The sequence below is a fragment of the Littorina saxatilis genome, linkage group LG17 (assembly GCF_037325665.1).
Source record: "Littorina saxatilis isolate snail1 linkage group LG17, US_GU_Lsax_2.0, whole genome shotgun sequence".
NCBI classification, from domain to species: domain Eukaryota; kingdom Metazoa; phylum Mollusca; class Gastropoda; order Littorinimorpha; family Littorinidae; genus Littorina; species Littorina saxatilis.
This window is the reverse complement of record NC_090261.1, coordinates 68873677-68898303: the sequence shown is the minus strand read 5'-3', so window position 1 is coordinate 68898303 and position 24627 is coordinate 68873677. Positions and strand designations below refer to the sequence as shown.

General features: G+C 42.0%; 1 protein-coding gene across 3 annotated transcripts in view; it reads left to right on the top strand.

Annotated features, from left to right (window-relative positions):
* The window catches only part of LOC138952325 (cyclin-dependent kinase-like 1), a 97281-nt gene that overhangs the window by 51932 nt on the left and 20722 nt on the right, over window positions 1–24627 (top strand). For 2 of the 3 annotated variants that reach the window (XM_070323965.1, XM_070323964.1), the window contains exons 2-5: window positions 3448–3718; window positions 4197–4318; window positions 6362–6434; window positions 13866–13956. In XM_070323965.1, coding sequence (XP_070180066.1) covers window positions 3448–3718; window positions 4197–4318; window positions 6362–6434; window positions 13866–13956 — 557 coding nt within the window. Of the gene's footprint in view, window positions 1–1140; window positions 1705–3447; window positions 3719–4196; window positions 4319–6361; window positions 6435–13865; window positions 13957–24627 lie in introns of those variants that run through there. The other variant, XM_070323966.1, reaches the window with a different exon arrangement.

Here is a 24627-nt window from a genome sequence, read left to right as displayed (position 1 = left end):
TGCGTTCAACAAAGCAGGTTTTTCTTCCTCTTCAAGTTGGCGGAGTGTTATGTTTCTAGGTAATAATTATGCTTATTATAGTGGATAAAAGTCGCGTCATCTTCCTCCTTTCTCCGCACCCCCCCCCCCCCATTGTATTTCTCCATGCAATGGCTGCTTTATATGGATTTATATTTATATGGATAAGTAGGCCGGTTGGTTTTTTTCAGTACTTACACGCGCACACACACTTCTTGCGCACACGTCTTGCACGTGTACACACACACACACGCACATCTATCTCTTGCACCTCCTCACTCACACACACTCAAGCACACATCCATTCTCTCTCTCTCTCTCTCTCTCTCTCTCTCTCTCTCTCTCTCTCTCTCTCTCTCTCTCTCTCTCTCAGTCTCTCTTTTGGGGGTCTGAAAGCAATGTACCGAAGCCCTATATATGTCAGAAGCTGCGCTGATGCTATCCGGGGCGACTGAAGAGACTCGGCGGTATAAGTCTGCGGGCCTCAGGTGTTTGTCATGGACCATGAGCCTATTGATTTTCCCTAGCTCGGAACACTCTGGCAGCGTTAGTAGTGCGTGGCACTGAAGAGCTATTTGTGATCCATGTATCATGGCCTTAAGCCGTTCGTTCCATTGCCTCAAGTTGACATTACAAACAAACCTGCGGCTGTAATTATGCAAACATTTCTCGACAAACTCTGTTCTGGCCTTTCTGTTTCTGTGTAATCATTTTCTGAATAGATATTGTGTGAATTATTTGTATTCAAAGTATAATCGGTCTGTATTTTTCGTCGCTTATACCTTGAATTATCGCCTGTTTTCTATCTTCGCTTTAGGCCTACTGCCCTAATTTTTGGTACAGATCCGTTGCGTACGAAGATGAGTACATGTGTACAGTACGAAAAAAAAACTAAAAGCATTCTTGGTCAGAAGACAAGAACTGAAGAAGAGCGCGAGAAATTTGCTACCCACTGTCAGAGAGGGGATTGAAGAAGCCTTTACAAATAAGGAGACCAGTTTACACCACGTGACGACGTCACCTTGGATATGACCTTTGCTATCAACAATGAAAGCAATCCCGCCTAGCGCACCTGCTTATCGCTCCGCGAAGAGAAAGTAGCTCGATTTACCTCCGACATTGTGGAGATAATAACTCATGACGGGATATAAAATTGCTATTTGTCAAAAGGTATACTGTTTTTTATTGTGTCTAAGAAGATCTGCTACAAGAGAGCTGTTGTAAAGTTATCCACTTTTTTGTGTTTCGCGCAAGAATACAAGTCACGGTAATATTCAATATGGCGGTGTGGAATGTCCTGTTGCCTTGTAACTGTTTCAGACCCGAGCAAAACTAAATCGCGAGTTTGTGACGATCTGAGACTACGTATACCCAATTAACTTCAGGCTTTTGATCATCAGCCATCTGTCTGCAGTTCCGTTCATGACAAGGAGTTCTTTGTGCTGATTTCATCGGTTCTTGTGCAGTGTATTTGCAGTGTGTGATTGGGACTGTGCGTGGAACCTGCTGTTTGTTATGTATGCAGATATAGCCAGTACCGATGTAAGTGGACAGGGGACTTGATCGAGCAACACTGGCCAGCCATTTTGGCTATGAATGTGACAGTTGAGAGGCTTGTGGCATTTGACCAGTGAGGAAGTTACCATAAACATTCACATTGGAAGGAGAAGAGAGTCCCATCCAAAGGTGTGTTTCAACTCGGGTGTGATTCAGAGAATCAAACGCGTGTAATTCCGTCAGTGTCACAGTATTCCTTTCCCGTGTGCACCCACAGTTTGTGCGCTAATGCGTCTTTCTTCTGTGGTGTAGTTCATCTGAGTTTGGGTTAGGTGTTGACAGATTTGCTTTCGTTTTGTCTTTAATGATAATATTATATTAACTATAAAAGTATAATTAAGATGTACATGTATGTATATATTTTTTTTCATTACCTGGTGTGTCGTCTTTGGCACACATATTCCACTCTGTTCATGAAGAATCTTTCAGTTCTATTTCTCAGTCAGGTAGACTTAAGGCTGAAAACAAGTGTGAAGCAGTGTTATGGCACTTGAAATGTGTGTAGGTGCAATTAATGTGTCACTGTCATTACCCACTTTCGTTTATTTGCAAGGGGGCCTGGTAGCTCAGTTGGTAGAGCACTTGACTTATGATCCTAGGGTCACAGCAGGTTCGAATCCAGGCCGGGACGGACACAGGTCAACTTTATGTGCAGATTCAGCGACAGTATGCACCCCCATGTCACGACAGTGGCATGTAAAAGACTTAGATCATTCTGCCATAAGTGCAGGTGGCTGATTAAACCTAAACACGCACATACCTGGGCAGAGCGACTCTGTTTCTGCTAGCTTTCCAATGGAAGATAGCGACTCAAATTTCCCAGCATTGGGAATGGGATAATAAACTTTAAAAGTAGAAAGTAAATGAAATGAAAGTTATTTTTTTGCATGTGCAATTATGAAGAAGAACAATAGGCTGGAGTAGGGATCATGGTGTAGGTAAAGAGGGAGAGAGAAAATTGTGTGTGGGGTGTTCCTGTGTAAAAGGGAGGATAGCATTTTAAATTATGTTTTGCCAATTCTTATTAAGGTACATTGTGTATGTCTAATAGCAGGCATTTTACTTTGGTGTGTGTCATTCTCTGTTTCATTTTAAGATAATCTGTAAGTGTAACTGTTTGACTTTTCTAACTGCATACATGTATGTCTTTCTGCCTCTGTCTCGATCTCTTCCTGTCTTTCTGGTGAGTGTGAGTGTGATTTTGTTGTTGAAGTTATCCTTTGATCCTGTTTAGGTGTGTATACAGTGGAAACATCTAATAAAACAGGCCCTGAAAAGGGGGGGAATCTTTTTTTTTTTATATATTAAAAGGGGGGTTCCACTGCAGATTCAAATTTCAACTACACAATCTACCAGTACCATTGACTACCCCCCGCGGGTTAGGGGGAAGAATTTACCCGATGCTCCCCAGCATGTCGTAAGAGGCGACTAACGGTAATTATCGCGATCGGTATTTTACCGGTTGAAATGAGAAAATACCGGAACAAAATTGGCTGACCTACCGGTTGTTTTTTAGAATTACGGTTTTTTTTTCGCTGGTAAAACAACAAAACCAGTTCTCTGAGTTGGACTCTTACTGGTTCCAATGACCAGCCTACCGTTTTTTTCTGGATAGTTTGCATCATACAGTTTACGTACTGGTTTGAACAAATACTAGCGCCATCACCGTAGAAAGGGTTGCCAATTGGCAAAACCCAACTGCCCAGAAACACTGGCACATATGTCACAATGTATTAAATATAAATTAAATATAATGTAATTATTTAAATATGATATTAATGTTGTAGTCTTTCGTTTGTCTTTATGTTACATGCACCAGCACTGACATTTCACCATGTGAGATAATACATTGGATTTGATTGCTTGTTGCAGTCCCAGGAAGGAGCAACATCCGGGACATCCCCACAACGCCAACGGTGGGGTACCAGCTCCCACAGGAGGGGGTGGTGGAGGAGGCAGTGACCGAGTCGACAGGATGGAGAAGTACGAAAAAATCGGCAAGATCGGGGAGGGCTCGTACGGCGTTGTGTTCAAGTGTCGCAACAAAGAGACAACGCAACTCGTGGCCATCAAGAAATTCGTAGAGTCGGAAGATGACCCTCTCATCAAGAAAATCGCCATGCGGGAAATTCGGATGCTCAAGGTAAGAATCAAGTATGTCTTTATGGTGGCAAAGGGGGGGGGGGGGGGGGGGGTGAGAGAGGCAGGGTGGTGATATTGTTCCCTATTGTCATAGGGAACAGTTTTGTGTCACTTTTCCTTGTTTAAAAAAAAAAAAAAAAGTTGTAATTAGTTTAAGGTATAAACAAGTTTAGAGAATAGGCATTACATTTTCTAATACCAGAGAAGGCTCAAGATAGAAATCAGAAGTCGTTTTGGTACAGTATAATTAATATGCATTGATTAGTTCACAGTCGTCTTCCATTTTAACATGGAGATCTATCTCTTTTTGCGAAGTAAGCTTTGTGTGAATTTTGTTTTTATTCCAGTATAGTATAACTAAGATGCAAAACACATGATAAGTGCAGCACATTTCCAACTTGTTTACCTTTTGTTCCTTGTTTGGCTGCTGTGTCTGTTTTTTCTTTCAGTGCAATTTTATCATTCTCTCTCTGTTGCAGCAACTGAAGCATCCAAACTTGGTTCGCCTGATAGAAGTGTTCAGACGGAAGAAACGACTCCACCTTGTCTTTGATTACGTCGACCACACACTGCTCAACGAGCTAGACAGATATCCTCGGGGGTAAGTCACTGACAGATATAATCACCATAGTATGAATTAGGCCAAATACTGCAATGCAGTAGGAACCCGCCCACCCCCCACCCCACCCCTTTTTTTAAGATAACACACAAAATATGAAAAAATCGGGTCTTAAATGTTAGGGATTCTTCAAATTCATGTAAATTTTATATCATTATCAGGGTTCGACACTAGCGGGGGCGGGGGGCGGAACGCCCCAGAGTTTTGTGTTCCGCCCCAAACATTGCCGAAGCTTGGGGCCCACTCCGCCCCAGGATAAATTCCAACAATGACAAACCGAAAATTCTAATGCCAGAGCCAATCACTAAAAATCGCCAGTCAAAGTCGTCACTGAAATTTGCGTTACGATCAATGCCGCAGTCAAGAAAAAAAACCATTGAAATCGTCGAAGGACAATGCCGCACGGGAAATAACTCCCAGATTGCGCTCTTTAGCGTGAGAGATAAGTATCGCCTTCAAATGCCAAACGCAAAATGTGGCGACACATCCCTGGTGTAAAAAGACATGGAAATGAAGATGAAGAACAGGGTGGAGAGAAACGAAAAAAGGAGACCGATGCAGCCAAAAGCGCGAAGTGTTGTCGTAATTTCAATGTCAAATGGTTGAAAGAATTTCCCTGGCTTCAGTACGATGAAGAAAAACAGACAATGTGTTGCCGCACGTGAATACTGAGAGTGGGCCCCAGATTTTTTTTTTCCGCCCCAGCAATTTCCATCTCTGGGGCCAGTGTGGCCCCAGGCCAAATAAGTTAGTGTCGACCCCTGATTATCAGGAAAGCTAAGAGAACAAAGTTTGAGGGGTAGGTCTTGAAGGTGGGTTCCACTCTATAAATGAATAGAACATTTCTGCAATATATATATATAAACGGTATTACTTTCATCGTTGACCACAACTACTCCATGCAACTTGACCGTCCCTGCCCTCCTCTCTGATCCCCTCCCTCCTTGTCACTTTGTCAGTTTGTGTTGATAAATCCACAGTGGACCCCCTCCCCCCCCCCCCCCCCAACTCCCACTTTTTAAGACAGTATTTTTATTTCTCTCCATTGAGTCTCAAAACTTAGCTCTGATGCGCGACTCCCTTATATAAGACCTTTTTTTTCCACACTAATTTGAGGTTTTGAAATAGGGTTAGGCCCCCCCAAAAAAAAGGTCTGTTTACGGTAACATAGGCCAAAAAAATAGGGTCGGTAGGTCGGGATTTTTTATTTATTTTTTTTTTCTCCAAAAAAACATATTTTTAGGTTGGTTTTTTTATGGGTTTTTTTTCCCAAATGCCAAAAAAAAGTCTAGGGTCGCGCGAAAAAAATAGGGTCGGTCGGGTTACCGTAAACAGACTATTTTTTTTTTTGGCCTTACACTGTGTGAGAAGTACTAACCCCTTCTTTTGATCGCAACCATGGCATCTCTTTCCCCTGATTACCCCCCCCCCCCTATACCTTGGCTCATCTCCCCCCCTCCATCCCTCCAATTGTGAACACCAATTCAGATGTAATCAATAACCAAACTATCAGATTTTACATTAGATTTTTATTTCATAGCAAGTGCATCTTTAGACAAACTTGAATGACTGTGTCAGATCATGGATTGAATGGAAGTGGATCTATGCAGATTTATTTTGTATCGATTGGGATGGGAGGAAGGTGTGTGTGATTGGTCCAAGAATTTTGGTAAATAAGTGCAAAATAAAAATGCTCAAGCGCATTTAATTTAATTTATGAATGAAGGTCAATTTTCTGACAAATCTATTTTCATTACCAGTAAAAAAGGTTATCATCATCCATTTTCTGACAAATCTATTTTCATTACCAGTAAAAAAGGTTATCATCATCCATTTTCTGACAAATCTATTTTCATTACCAGTAAAAAAGGTTATCATCATCTATTTTCTGACAAATCTATTTTCATTACCAGTAAAGAAGGTTATCATCATCCATTTTCTGACAAATCTATTTTCATTACCAGTAAAAAAGGTTATCATCATCCATTTTCTGACAAATCCATTTTCATTACCATTTCCTTTCAGATTACCGGAGCCTACGGTGAAGAGGATAGTTTACCAAATATTGTTAGCAGTCAACTTTTGTCATCAGTATAACGTAAGTATCAATTTTATTTTTCATAACACACACTGACAGAATGATAACTAGTCTTCGTTTTTGTATGTTTTGTCCTTAGAGCGTGTCCTTTTCGAGTACATACTCATATTTTATTTACTGTGAAACATTACTTGTATCCTGTATTCTTGTCTTCCTCTGTTTGCCTGTGTTCTGTCTTCTGGTGTGTCTATGAGCGAGACTACATGTTGAGTTTGTATTCCTGTGCTAATAGTAATACATATTATGTGCTTTCAGGTGTGTGTGTGTGTAGACTTTTTTAAACACTCAGGAAAGGTGTTTGACCCTGAAGAGTGGCTTGTGGAGAACAGCTTTTCACATTGATGCTTCAACAAGTTCAAGCAACAACAAAAAATCGGGTGTTGAAAAGTAAAGAGAGAAGTAAACAAATGGACACATTTCACAAAACAATTACATTTAATGGAAGAAAAACAGTATAGTAGACAAGTTAGTTTACTGTCAAAACCACTCACTGTATTTTGGGTGTGGAACAATATCAGCCGACCAGACAGCTCGATCTGAGCATCAAAAGTCAAGTAATTAACGAAGGCAAGTGGACTTGTTGGTCTGCCTTCATTGAGCCCCAAGTTGACCTCGTGAAGACATTGCCAAGTTAAGTATTTTTACCGCAAATTCAATGCCAAAGCTTATTGCAGCCAGCCAAATCTACAACATAAAGTGTTCTTTGTTAGGTTTTCTCTGACATTACCGGGACCACTGTTGTTACCGTCTGCCAGGTCGACCCCATGTTAGGCTAGTTATGATTGGACAAAGCTACCTGTTGTGATAAAGATTGGCCTGGTCATCGTCTCTGGTTCAACTGTTAAAGGTTTGAGTGCAGTTTTACGGACCGTTGTGTGGTTAAGTGTGTGTTTGTTCGTGCCAGTATTGCCACTGTTGACGTTTAAGTATATTTTTGACAATTGTTTGTTTAAATAGGCTGTACTTATCTCGATGTCGAACATATTCCAACCATTTAAGTATGTGGTAGCCCCGTGAGTTAGTCAGTTCTTGAAAGGAATGGTTTCACTGAACTTCTGAAGGCACCAAAAAAAGAAGCAATGGAAAAAGCATAAATACGATGACAGCTCCGCTGTGGGATGTGGTAGGTATTGACACTAGAAAAACAGGTTTAACGGAAATAAAAGATGTCAGGATATGCTGGATAAAAAAAAGACCATAATCTCAAGTGTGCAGGTATTAGAAATGTTTGCACAATATTAATACACAGACAAAGCTCGGTAACAGCTAATACGGTATTGACAATTTTTACCACGATATTCATTCACGTGTAAGTTACAGTTACAGTCCTTGTCTCCATATTTTCCACTCCTAACTCTCGAAAGCATTTGGCAGCTGACAATTTTCTTAGAGATTAGGGTCAGGTTACACGAGTATTGTGCATTGCCAGTATCTTGCAATGAAACAAGGCACTCCCATGTATGTATTTTTAGTCTAGCTCCATGACACGTTGGGAACAAAACAAGGCCAAAAGACGACTTGGATTATTTCAAGACATTAACGCCCCTGGGCCAGGTGATTACGCTGTGACTACGTGGTGGATTAATCCTTCCCGCGTAAACGGTCGTGTAAATCACCACGCATCCGTCCAGGCTTTTACTTGACTTAAAAAGCATTTAAGATTGACGTCATAGGCATTTTGAATTAAATAACACTGGAATAAATGCTTTAGTTGGGGTACGAAAACTTGATGGGTGCAATAATTGTATTTTCCGAATTTATGCTCAAGGACTGTGACAATAGCTTTTAATGCTTTTAATTAAGCGTTGCTGACTATGAATGTAGATGTAAATGCTTGTATAACTGTGTTTTAATTTTAAATGTGTCAAGCGCAAAGAGCATAATTGTAAAGTTATGATGTTGCGCTATATAAATGCTCATTTATTATTATTATTATTATTATTATTAGAGTTATTATCCTTGCGATGCGGTTTGCCCCGAAAAACTGAAGAATGTTTACACCTCTGTCTTTTTTGTTGATGGGCTTAAAAAATCAAACAAACAACACCAAAAACACAAACTTTGGTTTTGTGTACTTTCAATAGACAAGAATGAGAAGAAGAAAAGGAATAACAGCTACTGAGAGTAGTAACACAAACCATTGAAAGCAGAAACACATTCTGTGACACAGACATGCAATTACAATGCATTTATTTCTTGATCTATTTTAACAATCGTAGACAGTTTCTTGTTTGCTGCATACTCCATGTTTGATTCAATGCTAGTACCAGCGGGATTCTAACAACAGCAACATATTAATCGTCATCATGGACAACTAAGTCCGAGACCCTGATTTCATAATGTTTCTAAGAAACAATCAAACAACAACAACAACGCTTTGAGATCAAGTCGCACAGCAAACCGCAGCGTAATGTTCTGAAGGTGCAGTAGCCTACAACGTCACCAGGTTTACTTTGATACATGTAGTACAGAAGGAGGAAAGTCGGAGCTGGTTTGAGTGGCAAAACAACTGGCTATTGTGCGCCTTGAGTCGCCTGTTGGTGAGATATGTGCGCGTTATAAATATTCGTATTGCTGTTTCAAGCATCGCCCACAGAATAAAATGAGTAGTTCTGAAGGTGCAGTAGCCTACAACGTCACCAGGTTTACTTTGATACATGTAGTACAGAAGGAGGAAAGTCGGAGCTGGTTTGAGTGGCAAAACAACTGGCTATTGTGCGCCTTGAGTCGCCTGTTGGTGAGATATGTGCGCGTTATAAATATTCGTATTATTATTATTATTATTATTGGTTGAACATTAGTGTTGCACTATGGAGTCGTGTGTGTCGCAGTTAAGACAAAAATGGGTAGCGCCGTACTGTATGGCAGCTCGCTTTCCCCAGGTGAGGCAGCAGCCCGAATGTCCAGGTAATCTCATAGGACTATATGATACCTTAACCTTATCCTTGGGTTTAGAATCAAAAATGCTTGATGTAAGAGAGTAATGAGACCGGAGGCAAAGTTACAAACGATACCTATTAATCGCAGAATTGAACTGTATCGAAGCCGGGGTCCCAGCTAAACGGTCGTTTTTTATTTGTTTTCGTTTTTGGTATTGACACAGATTGTGTTCGATAATGGAAACAAAGTTGTCCTTATTGTTTTTTCTCGTTTTGTTGTTGTTTTTTTCAAAAAGATTTGTCGCGTTGATCATATTCCGCCATGAAATTCCTGGCATGTTTATGTGAGCACTTACCATAAGTTTTAACTTGTTGTGCTCCTTTTTAATGATGTTGTTATATTATCATGTGTCTGTTTATGAATAAAATACTGTTTAAACCAAACGGTTGTGAATATAATGCAGATGAGGCGAATTGCGTAGTTATTTGCTGTTTCAAGCATCGCCCACAGAATAAAATGAGTAGTTCTAAAAAGTATATTATTTACCCCAAAGATACGAAAGGTAATTGAAAAGAACAGAAAGAGTCCTTCTTGAAGCTTTTCCTCTTACTTTCTTCTCGGGCTGAGCATGTTATTTTGGGAGGTAGGAACATGCTCTTTTCCCGTGTGTTTGTCTCAGAGACAGAGACAGAGAGAGAGAGAGAGCAGTGTGTAAGAGCAGTTGCTAATCGGTCCAACAAAATCTTATTAAACGCATTTTTTTGGCAGCAGCGCAGTTGAGAGGCTGCAAGTATCGTTCATCAACGTGGCATTGTAGTTACAATGTTGCCTTCTATCACTTGTGTAGAATTACTTTGCCAACAGGGATTTCAGTTTCAGTTAAAACCATTTCCCCCCTAGCGTCATGTGTTTGAATTGTAACTGGAATCGAGTCATTTGCACGCTCGTTGGCAGGTGCGAGGCGGTTGATAACAGGAATCGATACCTGCAGCTTGAAATCGAAGCTTCTGGCTACTGCTGTTCAGCATTGTTTCGCTGTTATCAGACACACACATAACACGGAGGAAAGAGGGAATTTGCAAGTGAAACATGTGGTTGTCAGATACGCGCGAAACGACCCAGAGATTTTGCGAATGAAACATATTGTTTACCCCCCGTAATCGACTTCCATTTGCACGTATTAACACTCGCAATACGAGCTGTGTGCGCACACGGACAGTGCATTTTCATGATTATTGCATTTATAACACTTCAAGGAGGGTTTTTTCCTACACAATGGACATCTCCCCCCCCCCCTTTTTAAGATCCTCCAATTTAAGACTCCCTCCAATTTAAAAGCCTGTTTTCTCAGACGTTCTGTTGATAACCTCTGTACATTTCTATAGCCCCATTTTAACACTCCCTCTCATTTAAGAGCTAATTGTCTCAGATTTTTGGAGGTCCTAAAAATGGGGGTGGGGAGGAGGGGGGGGGGTCACTGTATCCAGGACGAATTAATACATTTTCCGAAAGGCATTCGTATGGTTACTTTATCCTTTTCTCCTTCTGGTTGATTTTTCTTCTACATGTACATACAGGCCAAACTGTTCTCCCTTTCCAACGTTGGGCTGTGATTGTCGCCTTCTACATGTACATACAGGCCAAACTGTTCTCCCTTTCCAACGTTGGGCTGTGATTGTCGCCTTCTACATGTACATACAGGCCAAACTGTTCTCCCTTTCCAACGTTGGGCTGTGATTGTCGCCTTCTACATGTACATACAGGCCAAACTGTTCTCCCTTTCCAACGTTGGGCTGTGATTGTCGCCTTCTACATGTACATACAGGCCAAACTGTTCTCCCTTTCCAACGTTGGGCTGTGATTGTCGCCTTCTACATGTACATACAGGCCAAACTGTTCTCCCTTTCCAACGTTGGGCTGTGATTGTCGCCTTCTACATGTACATACAGGCCAAACTGTTCTCCCTTTCCAACGTTGGGCTGTGATTGTCGCCTTCTACATGTACATACAGGCCAAACTGTTCTCCCTTTCCAACGTTGGGCTGTGATTGTCGCCTTCTACATGTACATACAGGCCAAACTGTTCTCCCTTTCCAACGTTGGGCTGTGATTGTCGCCTTCAAAGAGCCAAGTTTATATGTGAAGAGGCACGGCACACCTCAGCAACAGGTCGTGTTTTATTGTCAGTGCTAGTCTTTGAATAAGGGTTATGAATGCAAATTCGTCGACAGTAATGTTCTGCTAGCTCCTTTGTCGAGTTTTCAGACAGAAAAGGTGCGCTCCAGAGTGTGTGGGAGAGAAAGAGAGACAAGACAATTATTGTGCATGTGTTCTTCATGTCATTGGCTTCAAGAAAGGTGGTGTTTCATAGAAAGACACATTTTTGGGAATTAAGTACAGGTTGAATAAACAGAGAGAGAGAGAGAGAGAGAAAGAGAGAGAGAGAGAGAGAGAGAGAGAGAGGCAGGGGGGGGGGGGGGGGGGGGCAGAGAGGGACAGAGACAGAGGGACACCTAGATAGACAGACAGACAGACAAAGAGAGAGAGAGACAGACAGACAAAGAGAGAGACAGACAGACAAAGAGAGAGAGAAATTGAGTTAGGACCAATGTACCACGTAAACACCCAGCTGGAGATGAAAAGGTTGCAACAAATTTCAGTAAATAATTCATTATGTTGTGTTCGCGTACTGTGACGAAACAGTGATCGCAGAGTTGTTGTTTAGCGTGTATCTATCGTACGTATGTGTTTCGTGGTGTCGTTTTCATGTCTAATTATTACTTTGTTGTTTATAATGCGAATGATATTGTTTTTGATGTTTTAGTTGTTGTAGTCGTTTGGTTCAGAAATAAAAGGTTCGTTGCTTTGCGGCTTTATAAAACAAATTATTTCTTATTATGCCTTGGGGATTGATATACATGGTGATTCCTTCTCCTCATTCCCTTCCATGTTGTTGTTACACCCCAGTATAATACGGGGTGTAGAGGTTTCACTCTGTCTGTTTGTCTGTCTGCCAAACTTAGATTAGATTTCTGGTTCATATTGGTCGATTGAGCTGAAATTTTGTGTTTAGCTTGTTCTTTTTACATTTAGTCAAGTTTTGACTAAATGTTTTAACATAGACGGGGAATCGAGACGAGGGTCGTGGTGTATGTATGTGTGTGTGTCTGTCTGTGTGTGTGTGTATCATGATATGTGTATAGCGATTCAGACAAAACCACTGGATCGATCTTCATGAAACTTGAGATGAGAGTTTCTGTGTATGATACCCCCGGCCTTTTCTCTAATTTTTTGATAAATGCCTTTGATGACGTCATATCCGGGTTTTAGTAATTGTTGAGGCGGCACTGTCACGTCCTCATTTTGTAACCAAATTGATTGGAATTTTGTTCAAGCGATCTTCGACGAAGGCCGGACTTTGGGATTGCATTTCAACTCGGAAGCTTAACAATTAGTTAATTAGTTTGCTTATTAAAGTTGTCATTGAAAGCGATTTTTCACTTACAGATTAAAAAAATCACTGCATTGTATTCTTCATCTTCTCCTGAATTCAAAAATATATAGATACGTTATGTTTACTTGAAAAACGCGCTCAGAATTAAAGAAAATAGGTCGAGTATAATGTTCGCATGCTTCGCGGCGACGAGCGTGACTCGTCTCGGTCTTTGGGGAAGTTTAGCCGAGACTATCTGCATGTAGTCTCGGCGATGACTGGTTTTTGATGTTGATCTTTTAGTTTGGTGCATACAGATCAACTAAATGTTTTTATATCGCTTCAAGCGACTTGTTGTTGTGTGCGGTCTTGTAATTGAATGTAAAGATGGAATGGTGAGTGTGTTGTTATTGTTTATCGCCTCTTCGGCATTTGTATGCTGTTCGAGACCGATGCAAGTTTATTTTCTTGTTTCTTTCAAATGGTAACTTCCATGCTTAAAGGCACAGTGCAGCTCACAGCCTTCGTTTTGCGTTTTTGTTGCAGCTGAGTGCATTTACAGTTCAAAAATCCTCCTGTGGTAGTAAAACAAACCCAAAACTACCCAACGACGACATCTGTGAAGCTCGACAGTTTCTTGTTCACGCGAGTGCATAAATTAACCTAGTTATTACGTGGTCTTTGGTCGGAGTTCGATTCAACTTGAGTGATTCCGGCCTCCATTTTATTTTACACAAACTCATGATGCCGTCTGACATAGTTTGCTGGTGACGTGTCTTTTTGTGCATGATGTGGTGATCTACCTGATCTAAATTTAGATCCAAAAATAGGCCAAGACCAGCCGGGTCCGAGTACGAAATTAATTCGTAAAAAAATCGCAGTTCTTGACTCTTTGGGTGCAAGTCAATGAAACTTGGTAGTTCTTCTAACGGATAGCTGCCTGAGGTATGACTAAAAGCCCCAGGGGCTCCGTGCACCTGGATTTGACAAGTTCAGTACCTTTAAAACTAGTTACAAGCCGATCTATCACTGTAAAAAGAAGGCTCTAAAACTTCATCACTTTTCACATTTTGTACTTCAGATGGAAATTGATGTGTTGTTGACTGCTGTGTGTTGCAGACAATTCATCGTGACGTCAAACCAGAGAACATCCTCATCACAAGGCAAGGCCAGGTCAAACTCTGTGACTTTGGCTTCGCAAGAATATTAAGTGAGTCTGTGTTTTTTTTTGTCCGTATCCTCTCCAGTTTCCATCTGTGTGTCCTCCTATACCTGTCTGTTTGTCTCTGCAGAGCCTTTAAATGAGTCAAGTTTTTGTTTGTCTCCTCTCTGTTTTTCCGTCTGTGTGTCCGTCTGCCCGTCTGTGTTTGTCTTTGCAGAGCCTTGAAATGAGTCGAGTTTGTGTCTGTCTCCTCGCTGTTTTTCCGTCTGTGTGTCTTGCCTATACCCGTCTGTGTTTGTGTTTGCATAATCTTTAAGCGAGTGGTTTTGTTTTTTTTTGTTTCTTTTTCATTCTCTCTGTATATCTATGTTTGTCTGTGTGACACTTTCAAGCTCCCGTGTATTAGCTTCGCCCGGTAGCTCAGTTGGTAGTGCACTGGACTTGTGATCGGAAGGTCGCAGGTTCGAATTCGGGCCGGGACGGACACGGGTCAACTTTATGTGCAGACCCAGAGACGGAAGCCATGTCCCACCCCCGTGTCATCACAATGGCACGTAAAAGACCTTGGTCATTCTGCCATAAGTGCAGGTGGCTGAATACACCTAAACACGCAGACACCTGGGTAGCGCGACTCCGTTGCTGCTAGCTTTCCACTGGGAGGAAGCGACCCGAATTTCCCAGCGATGGGACAATAAAGTAATGAAAATCTTGGGATAATCTTAGAATATGGTTGTCAGCATGGTAATCGCGACGTAGTGTGTGCTTTGTCCGTTTAAGTAAATAAAGAAAAGAAGTACGTTCAAATGTGTGATTATCAGGGTTGGTTGTCTTTTGCTGTGCCCGTTTTTGGATGTTTTCAGAAATCAATTTGTGTTCGTAAACATTTTGCGTGAGAAACTACGAAAGTTGACCACTAACGGGATTAACAGAACCAAACCAAAAGCTTGCTTGCAAGTGCACGTTGAGATAACTGGCTCTAAATTAGATGAAGTGTCCTGTGTACAGTTTTTGTTTTAGAGGAGATTATTTAAGCCGTTTAGGTCATCAACGTTTTAGACTTTGCTTCAAAAATAGCAGAAACAGTCATCGCAGACCTGTAGTTGTTAGCAGGGATATATTAGTTTCAAGTTCATGTCCGGGTCAAATTCTATGGTCAATGAGGTTAACAAATGTTTTGGGAGACCCTAAGGCTATAAGGGGTACTTAAAGAACAAAGCTGGGAACAAAAAGAGTAGTTCCTCGCCACAACGCCTGAATGAAAAGCCGAAGCTTGCCGAGGCTACAAAATGAATGCCCTAAACCACACACAATGAGTGCCCTAAACCACACACAATGCATAGCCTGCAGTCCCTTGTGGTCAGTGTCGGTCAGCTCTTGGCGTCACGGACACCGAGATCAGCCAGTCGATCGATTATTTGAGTAGGGGCTGAAGAAAAAGCTCTCACGGTTTTCCGCGAGATTAATCCGGTGCCTACGTCACGAGGCCTTGCTAGCAGACGTCAGTGCTTGTCGTATTTGTATGTTGCGTTTCTTTCTATTAGTGGTGCTTGTCTTTAGTCAAGAGAGAGAGAGAGAGAGAGAGAGAGAGAGAGAGAGATTTCTGGTGGAAAAAGAAAACATCCCTGGTGTTTGTGTTAAATAGGTGTTTTTGTTAATGTCGGAAGTAATAATTCGATTTTTGTGCTACATGCAGAAACTTGTTGTTTGGCTCGTACACGAAGACAATCACGTAAAAACCACAGCCCAGTACGCACGCACCTTGACTCCATACACCTATTAAGAAGAAAGCATTCATGTTTACAGGCCAATTTGGCTGCTGCGTAACCTTATTATCGCATAGTGATTCTCTCTGGATCACAAAGATCAGAAAGAAACGTTGACACATAAATCGGGCTTTTGTGACACGCATAATTGCGCAGTAAAACACTCTTTGCGGTTGACAGAAATCAGCACAGCATTGAAGCAAAACTCGCACAACTCTGCAACAGGAACAAGAACCGTAGAAAGACAAAGCCATGAACAAAACACAGGTTCGGCGACCTTCCGGTCGTTCTTTGCTTAAATTGTTAGCTCATAGTTTGTGAGAGGCAGGATTGTTTTAGGTGGCTGACCGGTTGAGTCCTGCACGAACCGAGTGCAGAGTCAAGTGGTCGACTTTGACCCCTCGGTAACAGTCACTTGCTAACGGTATTTTACTATAGGACAGTACCCTGCTAAGCTGTGCGTTTACGATAAATGTACTTTTCGCACGCGCGCGCATGAACATAAGACCGCAATAGCCGGGAAACCCTAATTATTTCAAATTAGAAGTTATTTTGGTTTAAACAATTTGTATTCAAGAAAACATAGACCTCTTACAGCATAGGCTGACAGAAATGTTGGCGCTACAAATATAATGATTTCAAGGATGTGTAGGCTTTTATCATTTCTCTTTTTGCCATATTGGTTGTATTCTTCTTCTTCTTCTTCTGTTTTTGAGGTTTTACACTCATTCGGGTCTTGTCTGGAAGTAGCATTTGCTGTGACCATTTTGATGCACACAAAATAGATCAGTGGTAGAAATTGTCTGAAAGTTATCCGGAAAAGATGCAAGGTCATATACAGAGATCTTTGTTCTGTTGACAAAGTTAACACTAAGGCTAAAAACTTCAGTACTTAAAATTGTAAACAAATAAATGAATATGAAATTGATACATACATTTTTTTTATGAATATGAAGAGAACTGCAAGTTTGACATTTAGACAAAAACAGATTGTTCTTGTGGTTCTTGTGATAGCTATGACCTTCAAAGTACTAAAAGAGTGAAACGATTGGAATGACAAGTGATGTTTGCAACCACAGACAGGTATACACGGTGGTGTAAGAGCGGTGTACCAGGGGTAGATGACCCGAACCGGCAAAATTTGACGCGCACTATTTACACGTAGCCACACAATGCAACACAATGGCGGAGGTATTTTATCGCAACGGGCCTGGTGGTCGAGGTGTATGTTTTGGCACTGTTTGCTTGTGACTTGCTGAATAAGTCTTGCTGGAGGTTTATTGAACGAGGCTCCATTACCGGCTCCCATTACTGCCTTGTTTCGTTTACCTGTTCTTTATTCTTCCTTTTCGACCAGCAGAGAACAGTTGCTGTTTATACTTCTCTTCTAATAAAAAACCCTCTTCCATGACCGGATGACTTCTAAATCACAATTGTTTATTAGGGATACATACGTAAATCACGTGCAATTGAAAAATGTGTAAGATGCGAGTGACACACTCTCCCTAACACTTCCAGTTTTCTTGTTATAAAGTTTTCTTTGACCTACACATCGGCATTGATTCCCTTAAAGGGCAGCTGTCGAGTTCGTGGGCGAAAATTCGTCTCATCAGAACGGCTTCGTACGAAGCTCAAATCTATTGATCGTGACGGGATAGTGCTAGAAGTAAACTTTTATACCAGTTTCGAGGCCAAAAACGCAACTAAAAGCTTTTATTTGATGAAAAGGTCACCGACTCTGGGGATGAGCGAACTCTGACGGCTGCTAGTGACGTCACTGAGGGTAGCCACAACGAGGCTCGCCACATGGCTCGGTGAGATCAGTCTTTGTGCTGATGCGAGTTAGCGACACAGTCTCACTTGATTTATACCAAATCAGACTGCCAACGTTAAAAAAGAAAAGTAAGGTACTGGAACGTTTTAATTAAAAGATCGATGTACTCGTGAATGTTTTGGTTCGTTAAAAATAAAACGTTCCAGTATCTTCTTCTGTTGTTGTTGTTGTTGTTGTTGTTGTTGTTGTTGTTGTTGTTGTTGTTGTTGTTGTTGTTGAGTGGTAGTATCGACTCTCTGAGAAATAACAGTACTGACATGCTTAAGTGTTTTTGTGTGTGTGATTGGAGAATGTTTGTTTGTTTGAAAGTGTATCCAACTCCTATTGCTGTCAAAGTAACCTCATCTTATGCTGTAAAGTAAATAAAAGGCACCCACTTTACCGTGTTAGTGTAAACCCACTTCACCTTAATCCCAAGTGCTGACCTACGGGTGCAATGATATGGTAGCGACAGACCTGGTTTTCAACCCTTTGATCTGTATGTGTCTCTGTCTCTCTCTCCGTCTCTGTCTCTCTCTCCGTCTCTCTCTCTCTCCGTCTCTCTCTCTCTCTCTGTCTGTCTGTTTGTCTCTGTCTCTGTCTCTCTCTCTGTGTGTCTCTCTCTCTGTCTGTCTCTGTCTCTGTCTGTCTCTGTCTGTCTGTCTGTCTGTCTCTCTTCTGTTTTCCTCAGAAGATAATCCTTGTTAAATAAAGTTCAATTCAATTCAATTCTCTCTCTCTGTCTATATGTCTGTCTGTCTGTCTCTCGCTGTTTCTCTCTCTCTCTCTCTCTCTCTCTCTCTCTCTCTCTCTCTCTCTCTCTCTCTCTCTCTGTCTCTCTGTCTCTCTCTCTCTCTGTCTCTCTCTCTCTCTCTCTCTCTCTCTCTCTCTCTCTCTCTCTCTCCAATTGTAAAATGTAAGATTTCTGCACCGGTAGACACAGACACCAGAGACTGACCTCATGGACAATGTTTCTTTACGTTCTCACACGCCTCTCTAAGCCTATTACTTAGTATTAGGAATATATTGACCTCACCACGTCATAAGCGTTCAGCAGCTTTGTATCAAACTCGCTTGAAGAGGTTTTTGAAGGGGGAAAAAAATGATAATCGTGACAAATTGATGCAGCAGTAATATCCAAGACACTTTTGTAAAAACAGAAGTTTCAATACATATGATTTAGGGTTGGCACTAGTATGCTGTTAAAGATAGTTGGACGTTTTTGTGTGTTTTGGTTTAAAGTGTTGGGGTGGGTTAAGAGAGTATTTATATAGTGAATGGAACGCCCAATGGTGAGATGTACTTTCTGGAGAAAATGCCAGCCGCATCGGGGATGAGGGAGGGGAGCATGTCGTAAGAGGCGACTAACGGATTCTGTTTCTCCTTTTACCCTTGTTAAGTGTTTCTTGTATAGAATATAGTCAATGTTTGTAAAAATTTTAGTCAAGCAGTATGTAAGAAATGTTAAGTCCTTTGTACTGGAAACTTGCATTCTCCCAGTAAGGTCATATATTGTACTACGTTGCAAGCCCCTGGAGCAATTTTTTGATTAGTGCTTTTGTGAACAAGAAACAATTGACAAGTGGCTCTATCCCATCCCCCCCCCTTTCCCCGTCGCGATATAACCTTGAACGGTTGAAAACGACGTTAAACACCAAATAAAGAAAGAAAGAATGAGGGAGGGGATGAGGGAGGGTGCTAAAGGCTGTCCTTAATTCAGCCCCGGGAAGTTGACCTCGCAAGTCTTTTTACCCACAATTCAATGCCACAGCTTCGGTCACTGAGCTTCGCGAAGTCGACTTTGCCCAATTAATATCAGGCTTAATGTAATAGGTGGAGGGTAGGGGGTGGGTTCTGAAGGTTTTCTACGTATTCATGACGTCAGGAGGAAGTGTCGGGGACGTATGGATTGTCAAAACAAGGGCGGCATGCCACACAAGGAACGAAGAAGAAACAATAACACTTTGTGGGCGTGCCGCGATAAACAGATAGATTCACGACAACACAGCTGAGCGAATTATTCTGACAAGCGCAAATAAAGTTGGCCAAAAAATTATTGCAACAAATTTCAAACCCAAATTAAAACATTAATTCCTGTGTCATTTAATTAAAACTGTATATGCCAGTTAAGGCCGTTCACTTAACCTTCAGGATCACCTTTTGGATTAAATATTTCTTTTACAGGGATCACGTGACCGCCGCTCAAGTAAGGGTACCCTCAAAATCGACCAGACAAAAACGGAAGAGCCGAATGAAAAATCGACAAAAAAAATCACAATAGGCAAAACTTTGCAACTTTGACATACGAGAAGAAAGTCAAACCAATTATTTACCCTGAACAGATTGCTTTGTTTTGCTACCTTGTGTATTTCGCGTGCTATGCTGATGCAGGTGTCGATCGCAAGAGCGGTCAAAAACGGAACGTTTTACGTCAATTTTTATGGGTATCATGTCAAAAAGCGCTACATTTTAGCAATGACTTAGTGGATTGCTTTGAAACTTTCGGAATATTTTACCAACATACTAGAGTTACTCCACGCGAAAGTTTGGATCGTTACGGTTATTTATTCAGATGTGACACAATGTTTCGGAAAATGTTGTTAAACTTGTCATAGGTTTGTTCACTTGTGTCCAAAAAATTAATGACTTTGCATATCTACAGATAAATGATTGATAGAGATTCTGTCTAAGTTTCATTTGCGTGTAGCCGCTGGCGTTAATTTGCTAGTCATGCAAACACATGAGAAAAAAATGGAACGTTCACGCTGTTTCGCGCTTTTTGCTGTTATTGCTGGGTGCTACGGTCACGCTTGGCTGGGCATCGCTGTGGCACCAGAATCATCGCTTAAATATGTAGCGTGTTTACAGGCCCAGCAAATTTGCGTCAGTGCTTACACGCACATAAAACTTTAGCAATGTATGTATCAATCATTTTTCTAAAGACATGCAAAGTCGTGAATTTTTTGGACCCAAGGGAACAATCTTATGACGAGATTAAAAACTTCTTTCGAAAAATTGCATAACATTTCAACAAACAATTGTAACAATCCATCATTTCGTTCGAAGTATTTCTAGTATGTTGGTAAAATATTCTGAAAGTTTCAAAGCCATCCTCCAAGTCATTGCTAAAGTGCAGACTTTTTTGTCATGATAACCCTAAAAAATGACTCAAAAAGTCCCGTTTTTGACCGCTCTTGCAATCGACACCTGCATCAGTAGGAATAGCATAGCACGCGAAATGCGCAAGGTAGCAAAACAAAACAATCTGTTCAGGGTAGATAATTGGTTTGACTTTCTTCTCGTATGTCAAAGTTGCAAAGTTTTGCCTATTGTGATTTTTTGTCGATTTTTTATTCGGCTCTTCCGTTTTTGTCTGGTCGATTTTGGCGGTACCCTTACTTGAGCGGCGGTCACGTGATCCCTGTAAAAAGAAATATTTAATCCAAATGGTGATCCTGAAGGTTAAGTGAACGGCCTTCTCTTGCATATAAAGTTTTAATGAAAGGACACGGGGATTAATGCTTTAATTTGGGTTTGAAATTTGTTGCAATAATTTTTTGGCCAAGTTTAGTTACAACCAATGAACTTAGTAAGGGGTATAGGTTGGGTAAACATGCGAACAGTTCCACAACAGAACCGAAAAAACCGCCGAAGACAACAACACATTTCCCCGGACATGGGACAGGGGGAGAGGGATGGGTTATAATGTACATTACTCGTACCAATACCGAGAGGCTCACGGCAACACCACGAAACATGAACAGAACACAAGAACAAACAAACACGGCACACCGAACAAGGCAGGACTATAATTATGGCAGATAACCAATAAAAACAGTACCGCTTGAACCTCAGAAACCAAATGTGCCTCCAGACACACAGATCCCTTAGACGGCTGAGGCTGTGGCCTCTAAGGTTCTCTTGTACCAAACCGCCTCCTGACTCTGCATCAGATTGCTTGCGCTGGCATCTGCTTACATAGATCCACATTAAGTCACCACCGAGTGGTAGACACAGACGACATTTGGTAGCACTGACTGCCAGCTTCACGGTAATGCGTACCCATAGCGCGGCTCTGCATGGGTGGGAATGTTCTGAGCAAAACACTATGTGTTACTCCATACCCCCCGCCCTCCATGGAACTTCTTGACCCCAACAAATTGGGGGGGGGGGGGGGGGGGGGGAGTTTGCCCAGTCGGTAGAGGCGCTGGCTTTAAAACCGGTTGTTACTATCCGCGTGGGTTCAACCCCCAAGTTCGGCGCGGGATGTGTGTCCCAGAGTCAACTTTGTGCAGACTCTCCTCGGTGTCCGAACACCCCCGTGTGCACGCATGCGCACGATAAAGATCCCAGGGTCACAGCGAAAGCCTCAGGCCTTGGAAACACGAATACATGCATGCAAAAATATGAAGCCCGGGTGTCCGTTCGGCCAACAGCCAAAAAAGTAACCATTTCAGCACGACGACCCAACCAGGTCCCAAGCCCATTTTCAGGTCTCCTCTAGCAGCCGGCAGCCAGCTGTCTACATCCCCCCCCCCCCTCCCCCGCATTTTTATTTTTTATTTTCATACAAAGCCGGGTTTTCCCGTGTAACATGCCCCTAATGGCTTTGCCGTGAGGGCGTAAAACTTTCATTTCACAAAAACAGTACAGCCTCGGACGCGGAATTAACCCGTGCCTGCTGTCTCCGGGCTACGGACCTTACCCCAAGGAATATGCCACTCAAAACCACGGGCACTGGGCTCTTGGACAGAAGGGGGGACCTACTGGCCGACGTCTCCCTCCTGTCACAAAACCCGGTGATTAAGCAGCCTTTGAGCAGACGGGGGCATTCTGATAATCCTCGCTCCACGGCTATCGCCAGTTGTCTGAGCCGAACTCATTTTGACATGAGGTCAGGATGAGACGGGGGGGTGCACAGGTTTCGGGGTTCAAGTGGCGTAGGGTTGCAGTGGCGTAGGGTTGCTGATCCGACCTTTTGTGTTTGCTTTGCTCTTTTACACGTCGCGAGAGATCGGTCATAAAGTTGGCATGAAATTGGTTGTTGAATGTAGCCCTGTATCTATCTGCTTGTCCTGAGTCGTTGTCTGTGGTGGCGGCTCTGTGTTTCTCCGTTGTAGGGAAGAAAAGAGTATTAGTGTCAAACTGAGCTCTTTTCTCTCTGTCTGTCTCTGACAGTGTGCTTCTGTCTATCTGTCTCTCTCTCTTCCCCCCCCCCTCCCCTGTGTGTGTGTGTGTGTGTGTGTGTGTGTGTGTGTCTCTCTCTCTCTCTCCCTCTCTCTCTCTCTCTCAGTGTGTGTGTGTGTGTTTGTGAGTTCTGTTGACCGAAAACATATCCTAAAGGCTGTTAGCTGCACGGTATATTACCTGTTATTGTTTGGAGATCATCATCAGATTCCCCCATAATAATCGATAATCAGCATGACTAAATACGATTTACTTACCCAGATACAAAGAATTGACAGGCCTCTGTCATGTGTTTGACAACGAACCTTAATTTGAGTACATTTGTTCAAGCTTCAGGCGTTTTCTGAGACCACCACTGCTCCTGGTTAATGAGTTTTTGCCACTAACGTTGAGCAACAAACAGTAGCTGGAAGGTGGTACTGTGGATAAATAAATAATCCTCTAGTTCGTGTTTTTCACATCTTGGCTTGTCAGGGGGAGAGGGGGGAAAGTAATGTTCACATTGTGTGAATAGATGATGTGATAAATGAGGTCTTCCCACTCGGGACTACTATCTTGTGTGGCATTTGTTTTCGCCTGCTGTGGGATGACTTTGTTTGAAGAGCTCAAGGATTCTGGCAAGGGGAATTGATTGCGTTAGTGTGTGTTTGTGTTGGGAGAGCCTTGAGTATTCTTCGAGTAAGATTGGTTGTATTGACAATCATTCTATTTGCACTTGCATGACCGACTGTTTTGGTAGCACTCTAATTTGTACAGTGGAAACCCCCTTTTAAGACCTAATAAAGTCTGAGAAAATCAGGTCTTAAAAAGGAAGGAGTCTTAAATGGGGGGTAAATTTACACAGGTTATCAACAGAAAGTCTAGGAAAATAGGGTATTAAAAGGGAGGAAGTCTTAAATGGGGGGGGGGGGGGGGGGGGTAAAAGGGGGGTTCTATTGTATTTGTGTTTTATGGCACTGCATCCTGCAATCATAGTCACACAGACTCTAGGATCTAGTGATGCATACAGGTTTACACAGGTATACAGAATACACGTGCACACGGGTACACAGATGAAGGTGTGCAGACTGAACACACACACTGACACACACATGCAGACAGACAGACAGACTCTCTCAGCCTCTTCCTCTCTCTCCATTCCTCTCTCTCTCCATTCCTCTCTAACTCACCCCCCCTCTCTCTCTCTCTCTGTTGCTCCCCTACACCCCCCCCCCCTCCGCCCTCCGCCCCCCTCCCCCCTCCGCCCCCCTCAGTCATGTACGTGATCTTACTGGATGTCAGACTTTTTGTTGTAATTTTATTTGGTGGGTTTTTATTTCCTTCTCTGAAATATGTTTTTCCAATTCCCAGCAGATCCGGTACTGATAGTTTTCTTTTTCTGCATATGACAGAAAGCCTCCATATTTTATTTTGTGTAAGCATGGGAAAAATTGTTATTGCCATAATTATCCTCTTTTCTTGACGGCATGAAGACATTCTATCAGCTTAGGAGCGTTTCTTTTCAGAGCCAAGTGATTCAGGCTTTTCCGTTATTCTTTAGCTGATTGGAACCAAAAAGCATGTGAGCATGATAGATTGCATGCTATTGTGATTTTTGACATGTTGGAAATGAATATGACCTGTGCTGTTCTGTCTTCCTTGTTGCTGAAAAATAAAGAAAGAAAGAAAATATGATCCTTGCAGGGAGCTTTTCACAAATAATGTCTAATTATTACTGTGGCTTGAAAGAAATGACTTGTTAGACACATTAGCTGAGATATAATAGGGCTTAGATTGCCCCATCAGTTATGAGCTTCAAGTATGTATTTCTTCTTCAAGTATGTATTTTTTTAAATGTACATCTACCTGTAATAGAACAAAATAAACAGGGTATGAAGGGAAGTTGGTATTAAGGGGCGGTTACAGTTGGGGCATTATGGGGGTGATTGGTAGTACCTAATTATTTTGGTAGTGGCT